Source organism: Pelodiscus sinensis, chromosome 1, assembly GCF_052426305.1.
Source record: "Pelodiscus sinensis isolate ZL-2025 chromosome 1, ASM5242630v1, whole genome shotgun sequence".
In the NCBI taxonomy this organism is placed as follows: domain Eukaryota; kingdom Metazoa; phylum Chordata; order Testudines; family Trionychidae; genus Pelodiscus; species Pelodiscus sinensis.
Genome location: NC_143052.1, coordinates 339,763,646 through 339,786,314, shown reverse-complemented (window position 1 = coordinate 339,786,314; position 22,669 = coordinate 339,763,646). Strand labels below are relative to the sequence as shown.

Genomic DNA, 22,669 nt, shown 5'->3' with positions numbered 1-22,669 from the left:
ACATTTATCTAACCTGGTCTTAAATATCTCCAGAGATGGAGATTCCACAACCTCCCAATTCCTTCAGCCTTCCCTCATTGGTCATGTTCTCTAGACCTTTAATCATTCTTGTTGCTCTTCTCTGGACCCTCTCCAATTTCTCCACATCTTTCTTGAAATGCAGTGCCCAGAACTGGACACAATACTCCAATTGAGGCCTAACCAGCGCAGAGTAGAGCGGAAGAATGACATCTTATCTTGCTCACACCACACCTGTTAATGCATCCCAGAATCATGTTTGCTTTCTTTGCAACAGCGTCACACTGCTGCCTCATATTCAGCTTGTGGTCCACTATAACCCCTAGATCCCTTTCTGCCATACTCCTTCCCAGACAGTCACTTCCCATTCTGTATGTATGAAACTGATTGTTCCTTCGTAAGTGGAGCACTTTGCATTTGTCTTTATTAAACTTCATCCTATTTACCTCAGACCAGTTCTCCAATTTGTCCAGGTCATTTTGAATTATGACCCTATCCTCCAGATTAGTCGCAGCCCATCCCAGCTTGGTATCATCTGCAAACTTAATAAGCTTACTTTCTATCCAATATCTAAATCGTTGATGAAGATATTGAACAAAGCCAGTCCCAAAACAGACCCCTGCGTAACCCTACTTGTTATGCCTTTCCAGAAGGATTATGAACCATTAATAACTACTCCCTGAGTATGGTTATCCAGCCAGTTATGCACCCACCTTATAGTAGCCCCATCTAAGTTGTATTTACCTAGTTTATTGATAAGAATATCATGCAAGACCGTATCAAACGCCTTACTAAAGTCTAGGTATACCACATCTACTGCTTCTCCCTTATCCACAAGATTTGTTATCCTATTAAAGAAAGCTATCAGATTGGTTTGACATGATTTGTTCTTTACAAATCCATGCTGGCTGTTCCCTATCACCTTGCCACTTTCCAAGTGTTTACAGATGATTTCCTTAATTACTTGCTCTATTATCTTCCCTGGCACAGAAGTTAAACTAACTGGTCTATAGTTTCCCGGGTTGTTCTTATTTCCCTTTTTATAGATGGGCACTATATTTGCCCTTTTTCAGTCCTCTGGAATCTGTCCTGTAGCCCATGATTTTCCAAAGATGATAGCTAGAGGCTCAGATACCTCCTCTGTCAACTCCTTGAGTATTCTAGGATGCATTTCATCAGGCCCTGGTGACTTGCAGGCATCTAACTTTTCTAGGTGATTTTTAACTTGTTTTTTTTATTTTACCTTCTAATAAACCTCATATTATCCTCCAGAGTCTGAACCACTGCCGGGAAGGCCAATCAATGGCTTGGAGCAGTGGTTCCCAACCTTTTTGAGCAACCTTTTTCAATCTATTACAATTTCTCCCCTTAGGAGAAAAGAAAAAAAAGAGAGAGAGAGAAAGAAAAAAGGAGAGAGAGAATAACAGGAAAAAGGGGAAAAAAAGAAAAGAAAGAAAAATGGAGAGAAAAGGGGGGAAGAGACAAAAGAGAGAAAAGAGGGAGAAAAAGAAGAGAGAAAAAGGAAAAGAGAGAGAGACAAGAAAGGGAAATAAGAAAAGAAAGAAAAAGAGAGAGAAAACGAGAAAAAGAAAGGATTGGGTCCATCATCGTGGACCTGATCCTTATTTTTAAATTTCCCAGGGACCACAAATTGGAAACCACTGGAGCTAGCTACAATTACTGGTAATGCTTGCAACTTTGCAAAATTGCCCATAAGTTGTCCCTGCTACAAGTAGAATATGATTGAGTCTCCTTTGCTTAGTTAACTGGTTAAATGTTAGGTTAACTTAATGTTTAACAGGTTAATCAACTAAGCGTAATCCCTGGAGGAGGGTCTGTTTCAGCACAGTTGGAGTAGCCTCAAGCTCCTGTGGTTCCTGTTCCCAGCCCTGTGGGGGGCTAGCTGCCAGCTTCTGGCCTCAGCTGCCAGTCATGCAGGGTGGGCAGGCTGCCACGTGGCAGCCCCGCATGGGGACCTGGCAGAGTTGCTCCCAGGGAACCAGTTAACTGTTACCCAGTAAGGCTATGTCTACACTTCTTGCACAAGTACGGCCGGTTTTGTGCAAGAATCTGCAGAGCATCCACACTGCCCGCCCGCTCTTGCGCAAGTAAATTTACAGTACGGTGTAGTAAGAGAGGGATCCCTGCGCAAGAGCTATGCTCTTTTTTAACAGGTGTAAGCCCTCTTGTGCAGGAGCTCTTGTGCAAGAGGGCAGTGTGGACGCTTGGCAGGGATTTTTTGCGCAAGAAAGCCCTATAGCTAAAATGGCCATCAGAGCTTTCTTGCGCAAGAGAGCGTCCACACTGCCATGGATGCTCTTGCGCAAAAGCACAGCTCGCACATGGCAGTGTGGACGTTTTCTTGTGCAAGACTTCTTGCACAAGAAGCCACCAGTGTAGACATAGCCTAAGAGTGATGCTTACCAGATAACTGGCTAACCGGTTATCCATTCACATCCTTAGTAAAAAGTACTTCTTAGGCTGGATGAATAGGCAAGTAGAATTTTGCAAGGGTGTAATAATTATTAGCACTTATAAGAGACCTCCATCACAACAGCTGTAGCACACCTCTAAGGATTGAAGCCTAACACTTTTGTGCCCCATCCTAATCTAAGTCAAGACAGAACATGGGTGGTAGACTATGTAGAATCCAGTAGTAGTGTCGAAGAGTGCTGACCAGTGTTCCCTCTATTTTCCATCCATGAGCAATGAGAGTTTTGGCTTGTGCACCAGTATTGAGATCATGTACACTTATTCAGATATGTGCCATGATTGCACCCACCAGTTACTAACAAAATATATTAAATGTTATGGGAAAAAAATACTAAAACAGCCCTTTCTCAGTCACAAATAATAAAAAGAGCAGTTAAATCAGAACTTTCACCCAAGTATCGTTATTATTATGGCTAACCCTAAGTGCCAATGTACTGTCATGCCATCAATTATAAATAAGGTAAAAAGACACCCCCCCACACACACCTGCAAAGTTTAAAGATCTGTGCTGCACTGCTACACAATACCAGTAATAAATGGTGGCAGCACAGACATTGTTCCCTCTTTCAATCCATGTGCAGAATAAATTTTGTTATTTGCACCGAGGAATGTGCAGGTGTGCAACACCAGTTGAAACATATGCTGCTGGCTGTGGGTGCCTCTCTCCTGTGTGGCTGTCCAAACTCTCAGCTCACTGAGGTAACACTGAGGAAGAGTTAAGTTATACATTAGTTGCATCTGTGTTTACTCCTAAATGTAGACAATTGCAAATTGGGATTTACACTGGGGGAGCTAATCAGGGATTATCCCAATGGAAAAAAGGCTAAGTGTCACCTTAATTAGCATAAATTCCTATATGTGCTATTATTTAGCCTAGGGAGTCAGCACTGGTGCAGGTGCATCAACTACTATCCAGCAACTGCTGAATTGTGACTATTTGAAAATGGAGCTAAATCCTCATTGTATGAGGAGTAAAAATTATTTTGAGAGAAGGGTTTTCTCTCGAAATAACGCTGCTACACAGGGCGTTTTATTTCACAATAATATGATTTCAAAATGGCAACTGGACGCAATTATGCTAATTAAGCGCAGGATATTCAAATCCCGTGCTTCATTAGAAATTTCGGTACAGTACATTTGCATCCCTATCTCGAGATAAGGATCAAGTGAAGACACGTCTAGACTACATGGCTCCGTCGACGGAGCCATGTAGATTTGTTTGTTCAGCAAAGGGAAATAAAGCTGCGATTTAAATAATCGCGGTTTCATTTAAATTTAAATGGCTGCCCCGCTCTGCCGATCAGCTGTTTGTCGGCAGATCGGGGCAGTCTGGACGCTCCCCTGCCAACATGAAAGCCCTTTATCGACCTTCCCGGTAAACCTCATCCTACGAGGCATAACGGGGAGGTCGATAAAAGGGCTTTCAGGTCGGTGCGGGAGCGTCCAGACTAGCGCGCTGAGCCGACAAACAGCTGATTAGCTGTTTGTCGGCTCAGTGCGGCAGCCATTTAAATTTAAATGAAGCCGAACTGAGCCAGGCTGCCTGCCTATCTGGTCCCAATACACTTAAGGCAGAGCCACTGCAGAGGTAGGTCCAGGACCCAGTGCAAATTGGGACTGAGCTGGGCTGCTGGCCATCCTGCTAAAAAATTTACTGGCAAGGGGTGGGAGGCAAATGCATGTTGTCTATAGCATTAACCTATAAACTTTTGTTTATCGGTTAATCAACTACACTATTACATCCCTAATCCACACTAGGATTATTCTAAATTAGTTTGGTTGCATTACTTGCTGGGTAAGTATTGCAGAATTCTCAGTGCAGTTCATAGGAACAATGCCTTCTGGGTGATAACAGTATGATAATATGCTATGTAAAGTCCTAGAGAGGAGGGAATAAACTATAACTTCAGAAAACACCATTAAATTTTTGCTTGCAAACAAATTTATGTCCATCAACTAATCTAAATGCAGCACTACTAACATTTTATTTACTTATTTTTAAAGTACATTTTTGGTAACGTTATTCAGAAAAGAGCTACAGTCAGAAAAAAGTGTAAAATTAAAATACACTATAAACTCTCAAAGACAGGAAATAAAATACCTTCTGATATTTTTCAGACAGCAGTAAGTTGTAGGAATAGCTCTCTTAGCAAATTTGGGACCAGATTCTGGCCAACTGTAAAATCCTAAAGCCAGAAAAAAAATTGGAGAATGGTGCTCATGTCAAGATTTTTAGCTTCCTTTAGAATCCATGGATATATCACACCAGTCCTCATGTTGTCTAGAACAAGAGCCATCAGAGGAGTTCTTCCAAGATTAGGGGGTATGATCTGCATGTTTATGTTCATATTACCCATCCCACCCAGAATAGGTGGCTCTGGAGATTATTTGAGAATTTAACATGTAGAATTAAGAGAGTTAAATATTTTAAAATAAATCCATCATTTTCTATACTTTTAAGTATGATGGAATCTGGGAAAACATCTGTCTGTTTCATAGTTTTTCCATTGTCTATGAAGCATCAGATGATCCCAGATTTAGTTTACAAAGCAGTGTTAGTAAGAGTCCCTATTGCATGAGTTGTTGAAGATCAGATTTGCCACTCCCTATAAACCTAGTACATGGCTCATCCTTGGTGGAGGAAAGAGAGGCATAGTACTGATATAGCTAAACATTAGCCTAACCCCCACTCTAGTGTGGAAGGAAGCTGCAAGCATGGAGTCTCCGAACAGACTTTTATTCATTAAACTGATGTTATTCTCATCCCCAACCGTGTAGGTCTGTAGCCAAACTAACTCATTCTGGCCATCTGATCTTTCTCGAGATGCTGCATTTGCATTAAAAGGATTTTCTCACAAACTCTACTTTAGATCCTACCCCAGGAGATGACACCAAGCTGACTTATTAGTATTAATACTTAGCATTTGTAACACTTATATGTTTTTCAAGCATTAAGCCTGACAGTGCACTTATGGGCCTCAATAAGTACTTTCCCCTCCATTTTACAGATTGGGAAACACAGGAAGGGGTGTTTTATGACTTGCCCAAGCCCACAAAGGGAGTGATATCAAAGAACTCCAGATTTTTACTCCTTTTTCCGATAACTGCTCTCCCCTGAAGAGTTTACCACAGATGAACACGTGCACTTAAGGATAGATAGTCTATTGAGTCATCTGCAACATGAGGCAGAAACAGTGTTGTAGGAAATCTAAATCCTTCTCTCAGAGGAGGAAGAAAGTTCTATCTTCCCAAAGTGCCCCAGAAATTCTATTAAAACACCTTGGCTGTAGTGTTGTTTGCTTTTATGGCATAATTCTGGTTATAGCAGTACTTCTGAGATCTGGAAGTCATACTAATCATTTTACAACACATTAGCATACAGTTTAAGCTATACATTGTATAAGCTGATTCACACAGCAATCACTTTGCTTCACCACTGGTGTGGAACATGGTAGTTGTTTAAAGCCATGCAACAGTTTCAGACAGGGTGGGAAGAACAGTACCTGGTTCCGCTGAAATGGCAAGGAGATTTTCAATTGGAAAAATAATTCCGGATATCGGTTCTTGGCCAGGATATCAGGATTACAATCCTCAATCTTGTGAAAGCTTCCATATGACTTTTAATGGCTATAAGGCAGGTGTGGGCATCTAGACCTGGGGTTGGGAGAGCATGTGAAGTCTCCTCCCCCGCCAGAGGTGTGTGGCACCAGAGGGAACCATGCACCTCTGGCAGGGGAGGAGACTTCATACGCTCCCCCCGCCGCGAGGCATATCAGGGTCTGTGGGCGGGGGAGCACTTGAAGTCTCCCACCCCAGCCTCTTCCACCTGAGGCCCCGCCCCTTCCGGGACAGCCCACAGCCACTTCTGAAATTCACAAAGTGGCCCCCCTTCAATAATTATTACCAACCCCTATTAGAAGGGGGTAGGACCTCAATTTTACATCTCACCCAAAAGGCAGAATCTACAGTTGGCTGGTGCTTCCTGTATCACACTGATGCAGCACTGACTCGGGAAGTGGTGTTGTATGTCAAGCTGCTCATACCACTTGCTGCAACATCTGGGTTTTTACCATCAACAGCCAGTACAGCTTGGTCACAAAGTTGCACAGATTTTATACATTTTAATAACAGAAACAAAATACAACTCTTATGCAATGGTAATTTATAAGCTGGGTCAGCACCATGCTACTTTTTGAAGCAGGGACTGAGACGAGGCTAAGCTTTGTAAAAATACAGATCTCATTTAAAAGCTTCTGGAGACAATAAAAATGCAGGTATGGATGCTAGTTATTGGATGCTTTATAGACCACTGTATTCTCCCTTCATTAATGCTGACAGATACTAGACAGCATCCAGAGGTTTCCCATTGCAGTCAGCGTTTGAGGGTGATGACTTACTTCCAGAAAGACAACTGCTAGTCTATAATGCTTGCAAGGACCACAGTAGTCATGGCAACTCATGCCTGAGTGCTCAGCATGGTTGGAGTGGATGCTAATTATGTTTAGAGCAAACCATGCTGCTAAGTGATTAGAAATGTTATTAGAAGTTATAGAGCAGACAAGGCCTTAGTTAAAGAGCTTGGCCATTTCCACCATTTCTACTGAGCTAGTTCTCCATTTCCTTCCCTTGTGTGTAGTCATTCACACCAGAGCACAATAGGTATAAAATGCTTCCATTCTGATTGGGTAGTCTCTTACAACACTCACTTGGCACTAGTGCAAACAATGCACCAGGTACAAGGAGAATCAGGACCCTGGTCCTTACTGAAGAAAAGTAACTAGAGAGCTTCTCATGTATAATCTTATAGAAGGGATAAATTTTATTCCAAAAGGCAAACTATGTTTAGTATAGCTATGAAGCTGCATTATGTTTAGTACAGCTATGAAGCCTTCAGTACACCTTTCCCCTAAGAAGCACTTGCCCAAAGAGAAGGTGTGGGGCATGTGTGGATGTGGTCCAAACTATTTAGAATACATTTGGAGGCCGCTACTTTGTATTCTCTTAATAATCTTCAGAACAAAAAGCGTTTTCCAAAACTATCCTTTAAACACACATACCATTATCAGAAAGACTAAACCTAGTTACCTTTAATGCATTTGAGCCTAATAAGATTTAAGTGTTTCCACACGTTTAAATAAAAAAACCTATGTAGTAGACAGTGTTATTTTCTCTGCAATGGCATCCAAATTGCCTAGTACAGTGGTTTCCAACCTGGGGTCCGCAGACCCCTGGGAGTCCACGATGGTACTGTAGGGGGTCTGTGGAAAATTTAGGAAAGGAAAAGTAAGGATCAGGCCCACTGAGGGCCTGGGACTTTCCATGTGCGACCAGCCACACGCACATGCTTCCCATCCTCAAGATGGGATCTTGATAGCTCAGGAGGCACCATCCGTCCTCCCGCCACTAGCTGCGCTGCCGTTTACGCTCCAGTCCTCTCCCTCCTCCCAGTCCCACAGTGGGCCTGACCCTTACTTTTCTTTTCCTTTTCTTTTTTTTTCTTCCCCAGGATTCCATGCTTGCCAAGGGTGGAGTGCCAGGGCAGGAGCTGTCTTTGGCCATAAGAACCCCCTAACTGTATCCTCCATGGATGAGCAGGGGTTGGAGGAAGTGGGAGCTGAGGAAGCAGCACAAGCCAAGGGATGTGCTGGCTGCTGCTTTCCTGCTGCTTCCCTTTTGGGGGGGGGGGGGGCGTAAAATTTTAACAGATTGAAAAGGGGTCCATATGCTTGAAAAGGTTGGGAACCACTGGCCTAGTGCAAACATGGATACTCCAATAAAAGAACAGGATTGAGAGTTCATTACAGGGAAAAGAACTAGCCTTCACTGGGACAAGACGACTTCAGATTAAACACTGAGCCACAGCCTCCACTTCCTTGCATAGTCGATTATACCTGGTGTGTGAGAGTGAAATCTCTATCCTGCTGACCTGGTAGCAGTCTACAGCCACTCTAGCCAGGTATAATTAGCTACACAATGTGATAAGAGAATCAGACCCATTGCACTCAATACAACTCTGAAGCTCTATAAACACTGCAATGGACGATCTCATGGTGATATGTAAACTTCATTATTTAAGCCTCATGGCATTCTTTTGAAGTAAGTATTATTATCCCTCTTCTCCAATGGGAAAACAGAATCAGAGAGAAGTGACCGGCCCATAATCACCCAGCAAATCTGTGGCAAAGGAAGAAATGGAGCCCAGGACTCCTTAATTCCTTACCCAACTCAAGACAGTAGACAGTACTTCATCCATCTAGAATATAGACATATTCTGAAAGGACATAATGATAAATTCAGTATAGGAAAAATCAAGTCACAGTTAGTGATTCTTAATGAAGATTATCACAATTTTGTAGTAAGCTGTTTGCTACTGCGTCTTGAAGTGGGTCTTAAAACAAAACACTGTGTTGGGTTATGTCTATCCTGATATCTTAACAGGCTATTTTTACTTGTACCGAATTAATCGAATAATCTTATTATTCATTAAATCAGAGGCATGTGGGTGGGAGGAATCCACACAAAAGCCATCACTCATGGCTATTTTTAGCACCTCTTCCACAAACACCTGGAAGCTATTAATTTGCTTATTAGCTGGCAACACCCAAAGTCTCTTTAAGTTCTGTCTAGTGTACTCCTCTTCTGGCAGGCCTTCCACAGGTGCGACCCAATCTAAGGTCAAGTGGTTGGAGTCCTTCAGGAAGCTGGATATTGAAGATAGGTTACCATTGAAGCAATAGTAAAGTTTGGAACCCAGAAGCTTCAAGAACAGAGATGACGTGCTGAATATGTGGGCACTAAATACTTCCATGTTGGAAGAAGACAGGCTGTAGATCTGGGGTGCTTCCCGAACCGTGAAGTGAACAGTTTGTGTCCTCTGATCCAAAGTGATATTAAGCATGGCATTCTTCTCAGCTTTGGACAGCTCCACCTCCTTCTCTTGCAACGCTTCAATCAGTGGCTGGACTTGATAAAAATCCACTTCCCGGCGCAACAAGCCCATTTCCTGGAAGTCCTCAGGGAGGTCCAAGTGGGATGTTCTCAAGAAGTTTAGGATGTAGCGGAACACTTTGCCATCTCTGTCAATGAAACAGTTGCCTTGGCTATCCCTCTTGGTAGGCATCTTTCCACTAAACATAGCACCCAACATGGAGTCTGGAAAACTTGTCAGGGTAGACAGGGAAGTGGTGTACAGTTTTCCTCCAACATTGAGCGTTATAGGTTCTGACATGCTGGAAAATCCACAATGCTGGGAATAATACTGGAGGGTGGGGGAAAAAAAAACCAAAGACAACACATTTAGATGTTAAAAATTATCACTCTGGGCAAAATTTCTATGTCTATCTCAGGATAAAACCCACAGACGTTAGAGATAAGTAAGATTTTAGAGGTGATCACTGGCATACGAGACAGAAAATACAATCTTGTTCTGGCTTCCAAAAGACATTTAGAAGGGCTTTCTGTTGTTCATTTTAGTACTTCCACCACTTCCCTTCCTAAATGAGGGTAAAATCTTACACCCTGTCTTCACTAGAGTCAAGGTTTCATACTGTGCCCATCCAATCCCATATCTCCCATGCACTCACCATTTCCCCTGACCCACACAGACATTTAGGGTGCATAAGGAAAGAGACATCAGGAAGGTTGTATATCTTTGGTATCTCCAGCATATGTTCTATTTAGAGTGCAAGAGTCTTACCAGAACCACAAAAGTTATCACAGCAGAACATTCAAAGACTGCTTTGTGTTGTCTTCATCATGTTGCACAGATATGCCACAATGACAAGCCTTGACCACACAAATGTCACAGTGCAGAGTCAGGATGCTGTACTGTCAAACACATACGGCCGTTGATGGCTCCATTCAATAATTAAGTGGCTCTCCAGTTCTTCCAGGTTCACTGCAATCCTCGTCTAACAGGTTTCGCCACTAGGACACATTCTGGGCCATACCTCCAACTTTTGTAAAACAACTGTTATTGAGTAAAAACCCGTGGAGCATCCACACCTCAAATGCGCTTTTGCACAAGGGTAATCAAGAATAAAATGGCAGAACAGAGGGCTTTTCCGCCCTAGGTAAACTTCCTTCTAACTCCCTTTTGCGCAAGAGTTCTTGTGCAAAAAAGCAAGTGTGAATGTTCCAGAGGGGTTTCTTGCGCAAGAAACCCCTATGGGTAAAAGTGATGGCCATTCGCAGAATGGCCATCAGAGCTTTCTTGCACAGGTGTGTCCATGCAGTGTGGACATTCTCTTGAACATAAGGCTTCTTATGCGAGAAGCAAGTAGTGTAGATGTAGCCTAACAAAAAATGTACTATGATACTATCTTCATTTTTTGTTAGTCTCTAAGGTGATATAGGACCATTAATTCTTTTTTTAAGTTTTCAGTTTCATGTTGTTCCTTGTAGCTGAGTGTTCACACTCCACTCTATCGATGGCTCCCCCTCCTATCCAGAGGTAAGAGGTAGGTGTCTTCTATAAGCTTAAGCTGCAAGATGTATGGTCATTCCACACTAGAGTGCAGGCATTTCAATAAGCAGTTATGGAATGATGAAATATATTGTGCCACCATTATGGATTCTGCAGACATATTAATACACATACTGACAACATGATCTTGTATTGTAATATCAGTTTTCCACTAGCTGCTAACAAAGACAGTAAATGTGCTTGCCTCTCCTTTCATTCAAGGATCTCCAAGCACCCGCAGACATTCATAGGCTTAGATTTGAAATACCCTTGTGAGACAGTGATAGAAATGTAGCAGTGTTAGTCTGGGGTAGCTGAAGCAAAATGCAGGACAATGTAGCACTTGAAATACCATTAGCTCACAAACATCCCACTCTCCCCACCTCTAATATCATCAATTCACAGACACTTACCTTCCTTCCTTTCCCCCCCCCCCCCCGCATCCCCCTCCTGTTCTGAAATGTGATTTGTCCTTTTCATATGTGTTCATTTTTTTAAATTGTATCCTTTGGTATATATGGTTGTGACTATTTTCTTCCACTATTTGATCTGAGGAAGTGGGTCTGGCCCACGAAAGCTCATAATCTAATAAACCATCTTGTTAGTCTTTATAGTGCTACATTGTCCTGCATTTTCCTTGTGAGACAGGTGGTTGTGATCACCATTTTATAGAGGAGGTAACTGAGGCATAGCATAACCAAAGCCCCAGTTTTATAATGAATGTGCTCAGCTCAAGACTCAGCCTGGTTATGGAGAACCACTCTTTGATAAAGATAAGGCATCTGAAGCTGAGCACCCAAGAATAGAAACACCCCTCATTAATGGACACATACATTTTGGTTTAAACAACTTTCCTGAGGTCAGGAAGCTCTTGCGAAAGCCCAGGTCCAATTCCCAGCCTTTTGTCTAAACCACAAAAATAGCCTTCCTCCTCCTACCTGACATGCCATTATCGGTGATGTACATTAAACCCATTATACTGGCTCTCTGAGCTTGCAGAGCTCTTTGCTTTAGATCATTGGTTAGATGCATGTGTATAGCTATAAATGGAGGTCTTGAGCTTTAATAGCAGTCCCACATATTTCATAACACTGGGCAAAAAGAACCCCTGTATATAGACAGACACAGTTCACTATAAACTCCACAGGACCTGTGGCACATTCCCATTTTTAGCCAGAAAGGGATGTTTCTTGAAAAAAACATCCTAGTTCCTAGGATAAAAATGTTTTTCCCAACCTTAAACTCTGCTCTCCACTGAAGTGTCAGCAGCGATATTCCACTGCTCCTGAAGAATTCTAGCCATAGTTTTCTGCTTACGTAATATAAGGAGATGTGTCAGATCATATAAAGGACTGGCCTGGCTGTGTAATTCAATTGACAGCAGTGTGTTTTTCAATGAGTTGATACAATTGATCATAGCACAAAAAATTGTAATTAAATTTGACCTTCTAGTTTTTCACCCTTGAAGATAGCCACTTCCAAGTCCATACAAAGAATGGATATATCCTAAATACAGCATGTCAATCTCCCAGGATATTTTATTATAGTTTTAGCAAGTAAAATTTTCACTTAATTTTCTGGATTGACTCAGACAGAAAATATTGTTAAAACTCCAAAGTGGATTAAGATTTCATTTTTTTTGCACTCTCTTGCCAGTTGTCTTGTCAAATGGAATTTAGATACAATGGGCCAAACTGCTTTCATTTACACAATTATTTATAAAGCTCCTATCTTTACAATGCTGCAAAAAAAAAAAAGACATCTTATTATCTGGCAGCTCAATACAACCAAAAAGCCCTAGCGCAAATGACATTTAAGTAGATAGCTCCTGAGCACACTGACTTGACCTTACTGACCAATGCATCTGACACGAGGCTGGGAATGAAAGTGGACCTTGTACCTCACGTTCCCCGTAAACGTTAACTATAGGCAGACAAAATGGATGAACTGCCAGTCTATCTTGCTGCTTTGCTGAAATCCTCATTGGGGCATGATGCATGGGCTCCATCCTGTACTGTCAGTATCATGCACAATAATAAATACATGGCTTTTACATACTACTTCTAATCCAGAGATCTCAAAGCTAGTTCCTCTACTTGCCCTACAGGACTTCCAACTGCTGTTCAGTAGCATTTCAGAAAGGAGCTGGATAAGCAGCAATTTTCAGCAAATGCACCCAGAATAACTAAGGTCAGATTGCAGCAGCAGCTTTTCTTTGAGTCAGAGACCTATACCACGACAATCTAGGAGAGGGTTAAACATGCTATAGGATGGTGGCCAGCCCATCTATGCATTGTTGAAATTCTCTTGCAAGAAAATCCCATTGGGGAGATTCACGCCTGTACCACTGATCCTACATGAAGGAAGAGTTTAACGTATTTGGAAGAAATTCAGAGCAGTAAAGTAACAGGCATCTGTGAACTGGTGGGACTCTATTAGCATGAAACATTAAGAGCACTAAATATGGGTAGTTTAAGAGAAGTCTCAGAGTACCAGATAGTCTATAATGGATGTATATCCCAGCAAGGGAGATGAATTATTTAGGGTAGTACAATGGAGTATAACTAGGGGTTATAAAATGAAAGAAAGAAAGAAATGTTAAGTAATTGATGCTAAGTATCAGCATGAACATCCAGACAAGATCTATTAGTCTTTGGAATAATGCCCAAGTGGAATCCCAATCTCCTGGGTCATTTTAAAGAAGAATGGACAAGAAAACTAGGATATGTATTAAAGGGAATAATTCTGCACTGGTAGGGAATGGATTGGTTCCACCTACAGGTAGCTGTGGAAAAAATTCCGAGCATCTATCTGTTCATGGGCAGCTAAGACTTGAAATATGGTGGTTTTCAGTTGTTTCCAATTGTTTCAAAATGGTTGTTCCAATTATTAGATTATATTCTCATTCTCTAGAGTACATTAACATGAAATAGTAGGGCCGCTGCAATTGTTCAAAGGCAGTCATAGGCATTATGCTTGATCTGATTTGGGCTATGTGCCAACTTTTTTCATTTTTAGAATGTATTGCTCTCGGTCTAATATGCTTTATTTTGTGGCTGCTTTAGCATTCATTCATTAAAATATCACTTGCCAACAGGGGGTCTAAAACTGCATCACAATTGAGACCATATAATACTCTATTTCAAAATCAGGTAAAAAATCCTACTCAGAAAATACCATGATCAACAGCTCTTTGCTTTGAAATCTAGATCTGGTTGGTGAATCTAGCCTACCATTCATGCTACTTGCTATTGAACAGTCACCATGACTGTGACCATCAGTGTGTTTTGCTCCGTCTCCATTCAAGACAGAATTACTATTTGCAATGCCTCTACCCCCCAGTGAAGAATCAGGGCTCCACTGTGCTTGGTGCGCATCAGACAAACACAACAAAAGATAGTCCCAGTCCCTGAGAACTTACAGTCAAGGTGTCAGGCAGGGTGTGGCAGGTAGGCAAGACGGACCAACAAGGTAAAGGTGGGAGAAGTACTAGAGTAAGCAAAAAAAACAGAAGTCTCAGTTCACCACTTACTTAACCAGAGCCAGCTGGCCGTGACCTATAGGCACCACAGTAGAGATAGATTATAACAGCATCTCTAGAAAATAGTCTGATAGGGCTGGCAGGCAACTATAATTGGGCCACTCATTCACATCTGTCTCAAGTCCTGAAATACAGGTGTAACATTGACAGACAAACCAAACCTGGGACCTCTGGAGCTTAGTGCATGAACCTCTATAGTTTGAATTAAAAAGCTCTCAGCTAAGGCTCTCTCTCTCTCTAAGTGCCACTAGATGGGACAATGAACCACACCCAGCAGATATGTGGGTTACATAGGCGTTACTGTACATGTGTGTGTGGGCTTAGTTTGATTGAGCTCATTGTGAAAAACTCATGCTCTCCCACTCCAGTAGTGTAGGACAATACGAGCACTGTTTCCACCAAAAGCTGTCTGTCTTGAAAGTGAGAGGGCCCAGAGACTAACTGCTTTGTTATACCTGCATGTGTCCCATCTTTGCTATAGGTTTGATTTTGTGCTAGTGGAATTGGAGGCAGTCACTAATGTGGAGCCCTCACCTCTTTCCTTGCTCACCCAGTACCTGGAGGAAGTAGCCTAACACATGGACTCTTGACCTGCCTGGGAGGAAGGTGGAAGGGACTAGAATCTCTTAGCACATCCAGGGCTGCTCATGACCACCCTCCCTTTCTTTATGGCCAGAGGAGAGGGATGCCCTCAGATCGGGGGTGGGCAATAATTTTTGACAGGGGGGCACTCCAAGATTTCGGAAAGTGGGCAAGGGCTGCATTTTTCCGTGTTATTAATGGAGTAGATACGGAGTCTGGGTGGAGGTTGGGCACAGAAGGGAGCTTGGGGTAAAAGATTGGGGTACAGGAGGGAGACTGGAGTCTGGGAGGGAGTTTGGGTAAAGGAGGTGGTTGTGACCTAGGGCAGGAGACTGGAGTGCAAGGGTTTGGGATGTGACCTAGGGTAGGAGGGGATTGTGATCTGGGGCAGGAGATTGGGGTACCAGATCTGGGAGGGGCTATGGGTATAAGAGGGGGACAGAGGTTTTGGGTATGTTGAGTGGGGGGGGGGGGCAGGAAAGAGTTGCGGTGCCAGAAGCAGGCTGTGGCCAAGAGACTTATTTGCTAGCTGCTAAAACTAGCCTGCCTGCCTGCAAAGTTTAAAATGTTTACCAGCCAGCCTGCCTGCCTGGCCATGTGCTTCATGAATAACTGAGCCAAGGAGAGGGGATGTGGTTCTTCCTGTTACTCCAACAAGCAGCTCGCATTGGCTGGGGCCTGCCAGAAACTGGCCAATAGGAATGTGCTAGGGATGGGGCAGTTCCTAAAACTTTTCCCCTCCCCTCCCCTCCCCTCCAGTTTTAAAACAAAAATAGAGCCCTGCAGCCATGTTTCTGCACGGCACACACAGCAAGGTAGGGAGCCTGCCTGGGGCTTCCAGCTACCTCTGTGGGGTGGATTCAGTGGCTTGGCAGCACATATTTTGCCCAGGCCTGCCTCAGATTCTTATTTTGTAACATGAGGTCACTGGTCTAGCAGACTAGGGAGCTTAAAGGAAAATACCGTGAATATTATCAGAGTCTCATTTTAAACATAAGAATGATCATACTGGGTCAGACTAAAGGTCCATCTCGCCCAGTACCCCGTCTTCCAACAGTGGCCAATGCCAGGTGCCCCAGAGGGAGTGAACAAAAAAGGGAATAATCAAGTGATCCCTTTCCAGACAAACAGAGACTAGGGACACCATTCCTACGCATCCTGGCTAACATCCATTGATGGACCTAACCTCCATGAATCTATCTAGCTCTTTTTTTAACCCTGTTAAAGTCCTAGCCTTCACAATCCTCTGGCAAGGAGTTCCACAGGTTGGCACTGAGTGAAGAAGAACTTCCTTTTGGTTGTTTAAAACCTGATGCCTATTAATTTCATTTGGTGACCCCCTAGTTCTTATATTGTGGAAATAAGTAAATAACTTTTCCTTATTCACTTTTTCCACAGAAGAGAGTTGCCCAATCATTTCTTACTTCTTTTTGAAGCTCTTCAGTCTGCTTTGGTCTTAACTACCTTGAGCAGTTTAGTATCGTCTGCAAGTTTTGCCACCTCACTGTTTACCCCTTTCTCCAGATCATTTATAAGTAGATTGAATTAGCGATGTAACAGTGTTGTTGATTAACCAAGTAACCGATAAACAAAAGATTATAGGTTAATGCTATAGACTACATCCATTCTTCCCCTTCCCCCACCAGTACATTTTTAGCAGGCTGGCCAGCAGCCCGGTTCATTCCTGGCTTGTGCCAAGTCTGGGACCTACCCACACTGTGGCTTTGCATTTAAAGTGTATCAGGAGCTAGGCAAGCAGGCAGGCAACCTGGCTCAGTTCTGACTCCTGCCTTGTCCGGGAGCTCAGACCCACCCCCAGACAGGGACTGCTGCCACCCTGTGCTGCTGTATCAGAGGCAGCAGCTCAGGGTGACAGGTAGCTGGTCCACAAGGGGAGCTGGTTTTTAAATTGGCTGCCCTCACAGACCAGCTCCCATTTGGCACCTCATGCTGCTGCAGCAGCAGTGCAGAGTGGCAGGGGGCTCCCAGGGAGTGGAGCCAGAGCACAATGGCTGTCGTCCCCATCACCAGGGACTACAGAATAGTTGAGTAACCAATAAGAATTCATGAGGTTAATTGACTAGTGAGTCAATTAATCAATCTTTAACATCCCTAGGCTGAATAGGATTGGTTCTATCATGGATCTTGGGGGGCACACCACTAGTTACCTCTATCCATTCTGAAAACTTACCATTTATTCCTACCTTTTGATTCCTGTCTTTTAACCAGTTATTAGTTCATGAGAGGACCTTCCCTCTTATCTCATGTCAACTTACTTTACTTAAGAGTCTTTGGTGAGGGAACTTGTCAAAAGCTTTCTGGAAATCTAAATACACTATGTCCACTGGATCCCCTTGGTCCACATGTTTGTTGACCCCCTCAAAGGACTCTAGTAGATAAGTAAGGTGTGATTTCCCTTTACAGAAACCATGTTGAATTTTCCCCAACAAATTATGTTCATCTATGTGTCAGACAATTTTATTCTTTACTATAATTTCAACTAATTTGCCCCGGTACTGACATTAGACATACTGATCTGTAATTGCCAGAATCACCTCTACAGCTCCTTTTAAATATAGGCATCACATTAGCTATCTTCCAGTCATTAGGTAAAGAAGCTGATTTAAAATATAGGTTACAAACCAGTTAATAGTTCCGCAATTTCACATTTGAGGTTTTTTTCAGAACTTTTGGGTGAATGCCATCTGGTCCCAATGACTTATTACCGTCAAGTTTATCAATTTGTTCCAAAACTTCCTCTAGTGACACCTCAATCTGGAAAATTTCTCAGATTTGTTACCTAAAAAAAATGGCTCAGGTTTGGGAATCTCCCTAACATCCTCAACTGTGAAGACCAAAGCGAAGAATTCATTTATTTTCTCCATAATGACCTTATTGTCTTTGAGTGCTCCTTTAGCATCTCGATTTTCCAGTGGCCCCACTGGTTGTTTAGCAGGCTTCCTGCTTCTGATGTCCTTAAAAAACATTTTGTTATTACTTTGAAGGCCCTTTTCCTAAAAAGACATGGAGAAGTTCCACTCCAAAACAGACACACACGTAACAGGAGCATGAATATTCATTTCATAACACTCTCCATTTTCTTGCCTTTAGCAGTCAGCTTGGCACCCTTCCTCAATCCCTCATCAATTAACACTGAGGAGCAGCGTGGCATTATCCAATGCCAAAGAAGTGCATAGAAAACTGCTTTAAAGCAGTACATACAGCCCAGTCACAAGTAGTACTCATTTCTGGTCGCTAGCACTTATTGCTTAGAGATGGTAAACCTAAAGGATGGGAACTTATTGCTTACTGGTAGGTAAAGATAAAGGGATAAAGCTTGTGGATACCAAAACCAAGCAGGGGATTGCCCTGGGTGGGGACTAGGGATGTAAATGCCCATTAAAATAATTAACTGGTTAAATGATTAAAATAGTTAAATGTTTAAAATTACATTGTTTAACCGGTTAGCCATTGGATGGCTGGTGCAGAACTGCTGGGGCTGGAGTCCTGCCAGAGTTGTGGTCCTGCTGCCTCTGTGGGGCATGGTCCTGCAGGCCTGGTTGCCGTGGGCAGAGGGCTGCTCTGACCAGGCCCCTTTTGCCACAGGGATGGGGGGCTGCTTCTGCCTGGCCAATCCTCTGCTGGGATTTGCACAGGGCTGATTAACTGGTTGCCAGGTAAATATACTGGGAGGCCTAATGATTACTGGGTCAATGGTTAACCATTTACATCCCTAGTGGGGGCAAAGGAAAGGAAGATTGGGTTGGAGTCCATTTAATAGTGGGAGGTCAGAGATAAAAGCGTAGGTCAAATTGAAGCAGGAGAGTGAAATCACCATACTGAGGGTGGAGAGAAAAATTGAAGTGAAACTATATATTACTGGGGGGGGGGGGGGGTGGGTTAGGAAGAGTGCAGGGAGATCATGGAGGAGGGCAAAAAGAACCAACTGTAAAGCAATACAAGCATCAGGGCAAAAGCAGAGTGTGACTCACAGCTCTTACATGACCCACCCCTCAGAAAGTCTTTGGGCTTGGGGGACCTTCCATTAGTTTTTTAAAGTCACACATTTAAGGAGGAAGCAGCCAACTGCCAAATTGAACCCACAGCATATTCAAGAAGCTAAAGCAACCCTCCCCACCAATCAATTTAATTGTGCTTTCACTAAAGCATTTCACATGCTCTTTGAAGTCCTGGCCACATTCCCCATAGGGAACTGCATTCCACTGACCTAAAATCCTCCTGGTAGCTGCAATGGGATATCATTTTATCACCTATGTTGAATTGCTGGGCAGGGGTGTATATTAACATATTAAGTTAGTACACCTACTAGCTGAGTGGTTACCCCCTACTTCTTAATATACTCCAATCATTTCCAAAGGTCATCCCAAGAAAGATTATCACTGACACAAGGAATGCAAAAAAGCGCAGTTTGAGAGACAGCTGTGTGTTAACAGATGACTCAACCAAAACAAGCAAACAAAACAGCTAACCTACCAGTTGTCATTGGAAACTAAACCTTACCAAAAGCTCATGGTTCAATCCATGGACAACATCTCTCTGCCTGTATTTATATGCTATTAACCCCCAAGATGGGCATAGTCCAGTACCAAGAAAATTGAGCCCTGCATGTAGAGTGTGATTCTCCTCAGACTAATGTAAATCAAGAATAATTCAAATGGTACTCTGGGCTAAAATGGTGTGGGTGGAGAATCAGTTCCACAGGTTGGTATACTGAGGCAGCTGTTCCTAATAAACACCAGTCATTTCAGTCCAGGAGGACCCAGAGCAGCTAGTGCCTCATATATAACTGATGCTGAGGGGAATTCCAACATTATAGCTAGTGGTTTATCCTGGAGTGAGAGCCCTGAACTTCTCCAGGTCACTGGCTAAGGGACCCCACTCAGTTCAGACTTGAAGGGGGGAGAGATATGATGAAGTGGGGGATTTGTGGAGGTTTGAAGGTGCAGGTGGAACTCAATGTCCCTGGGTGTTACTGATTTAAGGAGCTGAGTGGACAGGGAGTTTTATTGTTATAGGGACCAGCACAGAACTTGGGACCTCAGCCAGTAGCCTGGAACATGGAGACCTAGCTCGGCTGGCACAGCCAGTTCTGGCTAGCAGGAGGACGATAGACTGTGGAGAGAGGACCCCTGGTGACCTGACTAGCTGGTTCCAGCCAGGGGGGAATAAAAGAAGGATGAGAGGAGAGGTGGAGAAGAAAGGGGCACAGGCAACCCCATTTACATGGACAGAAGACAAAGGCCAACAGAGGAGCTGCTGGAGAGGGATATGGAAGCTTCAGCTGAAAGGAGGGAAATTCTGGACTGGGCAGAGGGAGCAGGCAATGCCCACCTGATGCAGGGGAGACTCAGATGTGCTGTACTGAGGAAGGCCAGGCCTATAGGCCCATAGAGATCCTATGCTCAATAAACCCTCCTGTTTTATGCTGGCTGAGAGTCGCTCATGTCTAGAGAACAGAGTTGCATTATTCCCCCTGGGAGTGGGGGCCAGAGCTAGTGGACTCCCTGAGGGAGCCCAGTGTGAGACACAGGCACTCAGAGAGCTGCAGTTGGAGGCTCAGAGGGATTTAACCCTCGAGAGAATGGACTTTCGAAAACAAGCTGTCGCACTGAAGGAGGTTCCTCCCAGGGATTATACTGGCCAAGTGTGGGCATAGCCTGTGAGCCTGTGACAATGTGGTCACACAGATGAGTCACTGGAAAGGCTCTTTGGGTGTGGCAACCCCTATGAGAGTTGGGAGAAGGCGCTGTTGGCCAGGCTCTGCAGCCTGGAGTTCATGAGCTCATACAGGGCCCTGGAGGCTGGGCCCTTGGGGGCGGAGCTGCTGGCCCACTTGATCTGGGACTTTGGCATGGACCATGGCAGGGTGGCAGTGTTCTGTGCCAAAGTGGTGCAGGCTGGGAGCAGCAGCAGGAGCCAGGCACCCTGCTCCAGGCCAAAGACCAGTTTCGCTACCTCAGAAGTCGAGGCCTCTTCCAGCACCTGGGTCAGCTGGCGGCAGGCTCTAATTTTTGCTGGAGCTCAGGGCCAATCTGACAGAGGTGCTGGCATGTGACATGTGGAGGGGCCACACCTTATGTTAAGAGGGGAATCCTGCAGTCGGACAGCAGCTGCACTCTAAGCCAAGTTCCTCCCACCCCCCTGCCTTGACTCTTGCATGCATCTCCCTGCCCCTGGGCTTCCCAATACTGCCTTGACTCCTGCACCCCACTCAACCCCCCATTCAACCTCTTGTCCAGACTCCTGCACCTCCACACCCCTGCTCTGGGCTCCCCACCCCACACTGACTCCTGCACTCCCCACAACCTGACTTCCTGCATCCCCATTTCATGACTCCTGCATTCCCCCATACAATTCCCCAAAGGCCCAGGGACAGAACCCACAACCCACCAGCTGGTGGCAAAGGAGACACAAGCTCTTACTGCTGCTTGGGAACAGTTCCAACTCCCTGTCCTGAGCGTCTCTCACACTCTGCCCTAACTCCTGCACCCCCCACATCCCCACCCTATGCCCTGAGGCCCCTCTGATCCCCCTACTCATACTTCTTACAGGTAGCTGAAACAAAAGACAGAACTATGTAGCACTTTAAAGTGCTACATAGTTCTGTCTTTTGTTTCAGCTACACCAGACTAACACGGCTGCATCTCTGTCACTATTCTTACAGGTACTGTCATATCACACACCCCCCCACACTCCCTGCCCTGAGCCCCCCACCCTCAAGGATGGGCAGGATGCGATAGGACACCTGTAAGAAATTTAAGTTACTTTCACTTCTGGTGGTTAGTGTGTAAATGCTTCCTTCCCACATGACAAACTGCGACGACTGCCTCGCAGCAATGCCGCCCCCTTGTTCGGGTGAGGAACTTGGGAGGACTTCTGGGCTCTCCACTCCCAGCTCTGCTACTGGCCCGGGGCGAGTCAGTCCACCGCCCCGCACCTCTGTTTTCCCTTCCGCAGGCAGGGGAGGAGGACACTCACCTGGAATGGGAAGGGGGGGGGGGGAAGCGAAGGCTTGTACCGTGCTGTGACGATCCCAAGCGCCAGTCCAGTGCTGCGGCGGGGCACCGTGGCCCCAACAAAGCACCGCGCCAGCCTGTGGCCTGGGACTTAGAGCTCTTGGTCTTGCAAGCCTGAGCCAGGCTGCCCGCTTGCTCCGCAGCCTGCAGCGCCAGACCGTCCTCCCCAGCGAGGGGGCGCAGCCAGGACCTGGGGGAGGGGGGGGCTGCAGAGCCCAGGACCAGCCCCGGGGCACGGTGACTCACCAGCCCCGCAAGCATCCGCCCCCTCCGGGGACACCCTTGCAATCCAGCCCCGGGGACATCCTTGCAACCCAGCACCCACCTCAGTCCGCTGGCCCCTTTCCCAGGCGCGGGCGGGTGGGGGCAAAGGGAACGAGCCCACACAGGGTCGGCAGAGAGAGGAGGATTAGAAACGGGCTCTGTTAGCCCCGCAGTCCTCCCTGGGCCTTGTAGTCCTCAGGATCCCAGGACAATGGCCTGGCTGTAGGCGAGGGGAACTACAACTCCCAGCAGGCCCCAGGACAGAGCCTG

The 22,669-nt window shown here is 44.8% G+C and overlaps 1 protein-coding gene across 4 annotated transcripts; it reads right to left on the bottom strand.

Moving 5' to 3' along the window:
- Window positions 1–8,189: 8,189 nt before the first annotated feature.
- KCTD21 (potassium channel tetramerization domain containing 21) lies at window positions 8,190–22,623 on the bottom strand. Of its 4 annotated transcripts, XM_089775773.1 has the most exons (3): window positions 22,461–22,623; window positions 14,397–14,464; window positions 8,190–9,769 (listed from the first exon to the last, which is right to left on the bottom strand). In XM_089775773.1, the coding sequence occupies exon 3, from the start codon at window positions 9,737–9,739 to the stop codon at window positions 8,957–8,959; it is 783 nt and encodes a 260-aa protein (XP_089631899.1). In that variant the 5' UTR covers window positions 9,740–9,769; window positions 14,397–14,464; window positions 22,461–22,623; the 3' UTR covers window positions 8,190–8,956. The 4 variants fall into 4 exon arrangements, with proteins under 4 accessions (XP_089631899.1, XP_075775604.1, XP_075775603.2 ...); XM_075919489.2 differs by lacking the exon at window positions 14,397–14,464; XM_075919488.2 differs by lacking the exons at window positions 14,397–14,464; window positions 22,461–22,623 and adding an exon at window positions 22,098–22,447.
- Between the last annotated feature and the right edge of the window lie 46 nt (window positions 22,624–22,669).